Source organism: Camelina sativa, chromosome 3, assembly GCF_000633955.1.
Source record: "Camelina sativa cultivar DH55 chromosome 3, Cs, whole genome shotgun sequence".
Taxonomy (NCBI): Eukaryota; Viridiplantae; Streptophyta; class Magnoliopsida; order Brassicales; family Brassicaceae; genus Camelina; species Camelina sativa.
Window position 1 is genome coordinate 8,734,538 of NC_025687.1, and position 9,449 is coordinate 8,743,986.

The 9,449-nt window shown below is 32.5% G+C and overlaps 1 protein-coding gene across 2 annotated transcripts; it reads right to left on the reverse strand.

The window, feature by feature from the left end:
* Positions 2,384–6,732, reverse strand: LOC104776041 (3-oxoacyl-[acyl-carrier-protein] synthase II, chloroplastic-like). Of its 2 annotated transcripts, XM_010500036.2 has the most exons (14): positions 6,212–6,732; positions 5,915–6,111; positions 5,603–5,806; positions 5,301–5,411; positions 5,125–5,220; positions 4,979–5,024; positions 4,811–4,890; positions 4,340–4,408; positions 3,990–4,074; positions 3,611–3,765; positions 3,403–3,483; positions 3,207–3,266; positions 2,959–3,131; positions 2,384–2,702 (listed from the first exon to the last, which is right to left on the reverse strand). In XM_010500036.2, exons 1-13 carry the CDS (start codon positions 6,504–6,506, stop codon positions 3,015–3,017), a joined length of 1,596 nt encoding a protein of 531 aa, XP_010498338.1. In that variant the 5' UTR covers positions 6,507–6,732; the 3' UTR covers positions 2,384–2,702; positions 2,959–3,014. The 2 variants fall into 2 exon arrangements, with proteins under 2 accessions (XP_010498338.1, XP_010498339.1); XM_010500037.2 differs by lacking the exons at positions 2,384–2,702; positions 2,959–3,131; positions 3,207–3,266 and having other exon boundaries at positions 3,441–3,531.

The window sequence follows — 9,449 nt, forward strand, 5'->3', positions numbered from 1 at the left end:
TAATAAAATATATTGAATTTACATTTACATGTTTCTTTTCATCATACCCGCATATTCAGACCAATTTTCTGCTAAAGTAAGACTAGTCTTTTTTTTGGATTGACCGTTCTTCTATTATTTTATTTATTTACTTATTTTTGTCATTTGCGATAGCTGTTAGTATTCTTAGCAATTTAGCATGCATGTAGGAAGAAAACCAAAAAACATTTGTCCTTATTTTATGTTATTTGTGCTAAGTCAAATGCGTAACACTACAAAAACATAATATTATTAATCCATGTCATAAAGAATAATCACTTATCAGTTAGTTAATAATGTTTAGGTATACACATCATAACACAATAGTAGTATATTAATATGTGTACCGAGTAAACCAAACAACTTTTAGTCCTGAACGTGGAGCATCTTCAAGTCAGACGTAAAAGCACAAAAACAAAACAAAAAAGCTAAGTGACCAAGTCACAACTCACACAAGTATACTTAATCAACTATATATATGGTCAATTATTCAGTATCAGAATTTTAGTAATAAAACAATAAACTAGTCTCAAATTTTATAATTATTCACGTAAACTTATTTTAATACAATTAATTGGTTGATTAACCGAGTCAAGTTGGTTCCATACTCAAAGCACTTAAAATGAGTAATATCCAATAATGATGAGCATGATATATAGATATATACATGTTAGATATATATAGTACTTATATGTATATATAGTCATATACAAATATATGATATGATAAAATGGAAAAAAGAGGAGGAAGTAACAAAGAAATTGAGGAGTTGGAACTCAAGTAGAGAAGAGAAAGTTAGGAATATGGTTCGAGAAAATTATAAAGGGAGAGAGTGAATTCAATGTATCATTTTTATTGTTTGGTACGAATCAATTGTCTTACGATTGATATCTTAATTACTTTACTTCTTGTCTTTGTTACATGCGTATAAGTATATAACTGCACGTCTATTTGGTGTGGTCCTAATTAATAAGTATCTTATATCTGCTTTTCAATTAAAAAAAAAGGAAGAGACAAAGAAAGCGATATAAAATACCAAAGATACTAGTATAAATTAAATAAATATGCTAATAATTTTACCTCCAGTATTTATAGTTTCAAAATTTCTCATTTTAATTAACAATTATGATACAGTGTTTGTCATTAACATAACAGTTTTTTTTTTTTTGCAAGGTTATACATATATATATATATATATAAAACTAACATTTATTGTTTAAATTAATCATCTGTGTACGAATTTATATACTAGTAAAACTTTCACGCGGGTGTCCTTGTCTTTGTGGGCATACTTAGTTGTTGCATGCATAATAAATAGCCATATACAATCTACGAGCGTTTATAATATTATCAAAGTCTATTCTTATGATTGTTCCTTTATTTTATTGTGTCATGTTACTTGCTACTTGCTCCTTGCTAGTACAATCAACACTTTAACAGTACTATCAACCAATCCTGCAATCAACACTTCATTAAGATCCTAAAGTAACAGTTATATTAATTGATCAATAGTAGTTGATAAGTACATTGTCGTCAAAGTATGTTTAAAAGTTTTTTTTTTTCTTCTGTCTGCAACCAGCTAGAACATTGCATAATTAAAAACGGATCACTATGTGAAGATGCTTTTTTTTCTATAACATCATCAATCGATCACGATTTAATCAAATATATAGCTAACAAGAAAATTTCATCTTTGGGAAACCAACCGTTGATTTTCTCTTATATTTTTCGTAGCACTTGAAAATCTTCATAACATTTGACTTCTACTAAAAACTATTAAATTACATACATGCATGAATGTGTGACTATTTCTGTTTTTTGACCTAATAAATAAATAAAAGTTTTGTTACCGTACGGAACTAGATTTTTTTACAATAAAACATAGTTGAAACTTGGTTTATCAGAGTCTATTTTGAAGGTTCTTGCTTTAGTTAGGTTTGTTGGGTTGGAACTTTGGATCAAAGCTATATGAGTATAAAGTTAGTAACATGATAACAGCATTTAGCATATTCTCAAGAGCCATCGAATTCCCAGAGTGAATATAAATTTGATCAACATCAAAGAACTGGATCATCTTAATTATATATCTAAGAGACAGAGTTATATTACCTGTACAAAATTGCCAACCCTACCTAAAAAGAATCATACATTCCCAACATGTAAGAAGAGGAATTATGCTAAGCATAGTTTACGGGTATCCATTTCATTATTACGGGGATCAATGATGGGAAATGATATAGGCACGCATAAGTGTTGAAATAATAATGGGCCTTGAGAAATAAACTTGAGGCCCATTTCAAACTCAGTAAAATCATAGAGTCATTTAGAGATATGCAACTTCATTGATCATTTAAGAACAAATAGAAGACAGGAAAACAAGTACTAGTAGCTTAACTTGTTGAATGTTTGGTTAGAGCTCTCGTAAAAAAAGAACGTGGCTCAAAGGTTTCAATACTACAAAACAAAATGAGACATGAAGTATTATAACTACTATTATGTATCATACATAAAGAACAATTTGTTTAAGACAAACCCAAAGTCAGCTACCTCTGCTCGTTCTCCTCCTGTCATGTTCCCCTTTGGCGCAATCAGTCCCATTCCTAAAATCTTCTTTATTGCCTAAAGAAACCTTGTCGAATGAGCCATAACACTACGAAAAATATGGGGCTCTTCTTGTACACACACTGCATCAAAACATGGCCAAAAACACTCAGTCATTTGCAACCACGTGTATGTTACCGGTCCCTATAGTGGTTCAAGAAAAGTATTATAGATTCAGTTTCAGGCTGTGGAACAAATAGTCAAGGACTTATCTAATGATATGGTGGGTGAGGAGTAAACTATTCCAAAACAAATCTAAGATTGCTTCAGTGATGGGCCAAGATAGCATTAAAGAAGGAGAAAAAAAAAATGAATGGAAGAGAAGAAATTAAGATATACCTTACAGCAAGTTACACGGATAAAGTTGGAGTAGACAGCATTGGAATTTTCGGCTTTCATTTGTACGGAGCAAAAATGATGCAGGAGTTGTGGCCACCAAACCCGAAAGAATTTGACAAGGCTGCTTTAATATCCAGTCTTTCCTTCTTAAGACCCACCAGCAGCTTTGTATCCTGATCCATTAGGAAATGAAGTTACGGTATTAAAAGATCATTCCAGCAATGTCAAACTAAAACTTGTCTACATACCACTGCTTTGTCTGGATTCTCCAGGTTAATATTTGGATGAACCCATCCTGTCTTTATTGCCTGTAGGGAAAGAAGGTTGCATAACATTATTGTTTTGTCCATTCAGCTTGTTAATTTGTCCAAGGTGATTTGATTTTTTAGACAGCATTCCCTTTCTTGTAGATATACTAATGTATCTAGACTTGGAAATCATTACCTGAATGGTTGCAACAGCCTCCACGGCTCCAGAAGCTCCCAGCAAGTGTCCGATCATAGATTTTGTCGAGTTTATCTTTAGCTGTCAGATTGTCATAGTTCACGTAAGAAAACACAGGCATCAGCATATCTACAAGACAGGAAATACTGTCTCAAAAATCAAAATTTCCCCGGATAAATAAACAAGTTGACGAGAGAAACAAACATACCTCAGGATTTTGGCCAAAACAGTGAGCAAGGGCTTGGTACTCCTTAAGGTCTCCAGCTGGTGTAGATGTAGCATGAGCATTTATGTAATTTACGTCTTCCTTAGAAATCCCGGCATGAGCTAATGCTTTCTCAATACAGAGAATGACACCAGCACCTGCAGATATTAGATATCTCCTTCAGTAAAAAAATAAAGGGTTCAAAAGAAAAAGAAAAAACCATTGGGAAGTAAAACCTAAGAATCATGCTCTCGAGCAACCACCAATTCTTGGTTAACTTAATTCTATTGCTATAATTTTATAGACAAAGAAAAGCAAACAAAGGAAGAAAGATTGCCGTGGATTAGTGAATAAAGATAGTTAGAACACAAAAGGGATCTACCATCAGGATGTGGTTCGGTTATGTGATATGCATCAGATGTGAAACTACCACCAAGGAACTCCGCGTAGATAGTTGCTCCTCTACTCTGCAACAGCATAATTTTCATAGCCTCACAATGACTTAACTAAAAGCTTTAAAAACATTTTCATTTTATGACAAGTAAGAAAAGAGTTGGGACCATAAAAAAATTATACAAAGGGTTTGAAGCACAGAGGTAATTAAACTTAAAAGAAAAAAGTATAGTGCAAGAACCAATATAAACTCTTGAAATGCAAGATTTCAGATGGGTAAATCAGCAATGATAGAAAGAGCATCGTTTTTTGTTTGCATATTTGAAAGAAGAGACAAACCTTGGCATGCTCAAGTTCTTCTAAAAGCAGAACTCCAGCTCCCTCTCCCATGACGAAACCATCCCGATTCTGTTTAGCAAACCAAAATCAGGTTTAATAAAAAAAGGAAGATAATCTGAAACTATATATGTTTCAATATTATTCTACACAAGAGTTAGATGCACTGGACATACATGTCCGCAAAAATTCTTAAGGGACAAGACAATGAGAGTTAACACCCATGGTTGCCTGCATTAGTTTACAATGGGTATCATTGGTAGACCATTTCATGCATACCCTTCAAACATATGCTTAAATCAGAAGGCAGGTGGTGAACGACCATGCAGTCCGAGCCTATATGGGGTAGGCTAGGTTCCCACATTTTGAAGATCGACCATCTTTAGTAGTTAAGATTCAAATGAACAATAAGAGATGATTCCTAGGACATTATAGAAAAAAAAAGAATTCACTACGAAAATAGTGGAAAATTACACTATCCCAAGGACGTGAAGCTTTGGTGGGATCATCATTATTCTCTGAAAGAGCCCGACAGGCAACAAAACCTCCCAACCCTGCAATGGGACACATGAAATAAGATTTGTGTGGCACAAAGTTGGGAAACAGAGGGAAGCATATGGTTACAAAAGCAAGAGTGCGCACCTATAGGAATGATAACTGAATCAGAGCCACCACAGAGCATTACATCCTATAAGATCAAGAGAAAAAAAAACCAAATGTCAAACACAAGTGGACTCACGTAAACTCTACCATACTACCAAATTTCCTCGTTGTTCGAGGATACTTACAGCTTCACCTCTAATAATGTGGTTTGCCGCACTGAGAATACAGAAATTTCCAGTGGCGCAAGCAGTTGAAATAGAGTAGTTTGGACCCATCCATCCCTAATGTATCATAACAAAGAAGGTCAATACGTAGGGGCAGCCATAGGTAATTACAACATAGTATCCAAAATTGATCAGACCAGATCAATGGCAAGCATAGCAGAACCCATGTTGGTCGTTGCAAAGGGCACACAGAAAGGATTCATCTTCTTGTAAGAGATTTTCAAAGCTTCAAGGGCATCGTAGAAGACCTGTATCCCACAAATACAGCGGCAAATGCAATATTCAGAAACAAATTTATAAACTACATTTTCTGAAAATCATAATCGATATAGAAGAACAATCTTGAATCAGTAGAGATTCTAAACAACAACAACACTCTGTCCAAAAAAGTATTTTCATCTTTTATTTATGTTCAAAACAAGAAATAAGGAGGGGGTACCTTCATGCCTCCCATTGCTGAGCCAATTAAAACTCCACATTTGGATTTGTCAAACTCTGCCATTACATCCTCAGTTACCCCACCATCAGCCAGCGCTTTCTTGCCAGCGGTTAGAAGATAAAGCATGAACTTGTCCATCCTTTTCGAAAGTTTTGGAGCAACCAATCCTTCTGTCGAAAAGGTTTTAATCTCTCCAGCAATTCTCTTGGCAAAGACAGTACAAAGAAAAGATACAATTAAAAAACAAGCCTAGTAAAGAAAATAAAAAAAAGTACACAACTTGTAAAAGAGCTCTTGATATAAAAAGCTTACAGTAGGAAATGCAGAACAGTCAAAATTCTCAATAGGGCTAATACCACTGATGCCTTGTAGCAAATTGTCATAAAAGGTATGTGGGTCATGACCTAATGGTGTTTCAACTCCCATTCCTGTCACAACAACGCGGCGTGACTCCAAAGGAGGTTTCTTTTTAACCGTTGCTTCCTTCTCCATCTCTAGAGTGACTTGCCCTGGTGTAAAGCCATCCAAATCAACACTCTCTTCACTCACGTATAGATGAACCCAAGACTGGAAATGGAAACAAATACACAAGTGATTGAATTGGTATACCAGAGCTAGATGCTTGATTCAATCTCCTCTGCTTTCGATTGAAGTAAGTGTTGTTATTCGATTCGAAGAAGAGGGAAGACAAGGCATTGTTGTTACAGTTACTCACAAGACCGGCGGATCCATTTGTAGTAGAAGAAGAAAAGGCGGAGCATTTGGATTTTGTAAGCAGTGTACTCCGGCGGCTAGTCTTAGTGTCGGATTGACGCAGACGGTCTCCACCGCTGGACATGCAAGCCCCCACTAGCCAATCGCATAACGGAGATGCGTAACATGAAGAAGACGCACCCGCCACCATGGCCAGCGGAGACGATTAGAGAGAGAAAATAAAAGAGAAATGTGTGAATTGTAAGGCTGAGAATCTAGCACGAAAAAAGACGGATTCTGGAGTGGTGGTGATGAAATGAGAGTCACGGATCTCTCTCTCCTCTCTCACACTTACTCACTCACTCACAAGTGTCTGGATGCGTGAATTTGTGCGTGGAGACGCCAAGTCGTTTCCGAGAACAACAGAGAAGCCAGAGAGTGAGAGAAAAATAGAATTAAAAAATGTTATATTACTAGATATTCACCATTTTTTTTTTTAGAAATACAAAATAAAATTTATTTATTATATTAACTATCTATTCTATGTATATAATATATTTTTTATTTTTAATCTACTATAGTTTTACATCAATATATTACATAGTGTATAATTTCTATTGTTTACATATAGTAGTTTATTATATACAAATTAAAATATCCTTATTATTCATTAAATTTTATTTAGTCAACAATTATACTTTTTGTGATTTTTTTTTTCATTTACAATGTAGAGATAATAATATTACATAATATATTTTATTTTTTATAAGTATACTATAATTTGTTTGTAATTTTGGTTGTTATATCTCTATATCATTTAACACTTTTGTAATTATAGTTGTGCAAGTCGATTAAAATGGTGGAGTATTTTTTTTGTAAAGTTTGATTTATATCAATTGTTTCTTATTAGTATGGATCGAAAATCTATATATTAATATATTAGCTACAGAAAAACACTTCGGTGAAGAAGTAATTTTTTTTTAACAATTTGTGTTAGTTTAGCCCCCAATTTTTTAAAAAAATTAAAGTTATTATCAACAATTTAATCACTTGGCTTTCAAATACACAAAAAATAAGTTATTATCAACAGTTTTTTAAAAAATAGATTAATTAAATATTTTATATTTAATGTTAATGGGTGTTGGTCTGGTATTTTTGGAAATTTAGTTAGAAGATTTTCTTCTTAAGTTAGATTCTAAATTTGAAATTATTTTAAATAAAAAATAATTGTAAAATTAATGTTAATGGCATGATTGTAAATAAGTTCCAACTTCAAGATTTATTTGTTAAATGTCTCCAAAAATGTATATATAGATAGATATAACGAACGACCGGAACAATTTTATTTTTTTCATATTTACATCAAAATAATTTTATTTTAAGTAGAGATTTTCAGTAAATTAAAGTTATTTTGCACATCTCTAAATATTAAAAGCAGTACTAATCAAATTCGATTTATAGTTTCACCTCGGTTTAATCGAAGGAAGAGACAGTAGAATCCCATTTTTATAAATTAAAGAATGATGAGACCGTGGACAGTTGGTGACTTGGTGGTTTATGGACACCGGTCTTGTATTGAATGAGTATGTTTGTTTCTCTATTTTGAATGTAAAACTCAAAACCAGATGTTTTGTAATGAATGTGTTGCATATGTATGGGCTTATAAAGCCAATAAATAATAATGGGCCCATGAAAGCCCCATATAAAGTATCGCTATCCGTAGTCACCGTAACTTCCGCGAGTGTATAAAAGAAGCAAACCGTGACGTTACCAAAATCACCGGATTAGTATTGTTTAATCACATTGATTGACATATACAGTAGTTATATTTTATAAATTCATGTAATGTAAACATCGTTTATCGTACTCGTACGTGTATATTACTAGACTACGTTAGATAATTAAATACTAAACAACTATGGTAACATGATTGAACTTTACTTTTTGAAAAAAAAAAAAATTTGCCTTTTCAGTTTCTTTTACTCTAATACTACTTCCTTTCCATTTTAAAGTTCTCTTTTTATAATATAAAATTTCTTAAGTTGGCTCGTAATACGCTTTTTTTGTAAAATAGAACCACGCCTCACCAACTTTTTCCTAATGTTTTCTTCCACTTTTTTTTTTCTTTTCCTTTGTTGTCACCTTTTGATATGGAATATAAGTAAATAACATCACTAATTCATTAATATGTGATTTATCTTTCCATTATCTTATTCTTTCCTTTTATTCTACTGACATTTTTTTCCAACTTTCTGATTTATCTTTCCTTTTTCCTAGCTTTCTGCGTTAATAATGTGTTAACCAAAACATATTATTAGTATACTAATGTTTTTAGAACCTTGAACATCCGGAAAAAAAATGCGTTACGACTTGTATAAATGATTTGGTTTAAGGCTTCAAGCAATAATTAAACTATATTTAAATACTAAATATCTAGATATTTGCGTAAAATGCAAAATTGATAGAAACACACAAACTTGACTTTTTAAAAAAATTATTACAGTATTATTTTTATTATTTGTCTTTCCATCTCTCTAATTATTATTATTTCGGACAAGCGTCGTGAACGTTTTTTTTGTTTTGTTTGGTTCCTGTAAGAAGACGACGAGCTCAACGACCAAAACTTCCGACGCGGAGACTTTTTTTTTTAATTAATTGCTCATCTGGATCTTCGTGTTCCAAAATTCTCAAATACAAGTCTTCTTCTTCTTCTTCTTCGTGATCCTGATGAAATAAAAATCCGATTTTTATCATTATTATTTTTGGTTGTGTGAGTGCACCAAATATTTTGACTTTGAAATTAGCGTAGAATTGAATTGAAGCACATTCTGGGTTTATTCGTGTTATTACTTAAGACATTGATTTTGTCAAAGTTACCTTCTTTCTCTCTAATCTCTATATATTGTTTTTTTTTTTTTTTTAAAGTTTAAATTCCTTTTTTTTTTTTTTTCCTTTTTTTTTTTAGTCTTTTTTTTTTTTCTTCNACATGTTGTAGATTCTTAGATTCTCCCCCAATATTTGAAGAAAAGGAAAAGTAAAGAGTCCATTTTTTGAGATTCTTTTGCTCTTGCAGTTTTCTTTGATTAAGATCATTTCGTATCAAATAGCCCAGAGAGACCTTAAATATAGGATTTTTTTTTTTTTTTTTTTTTTT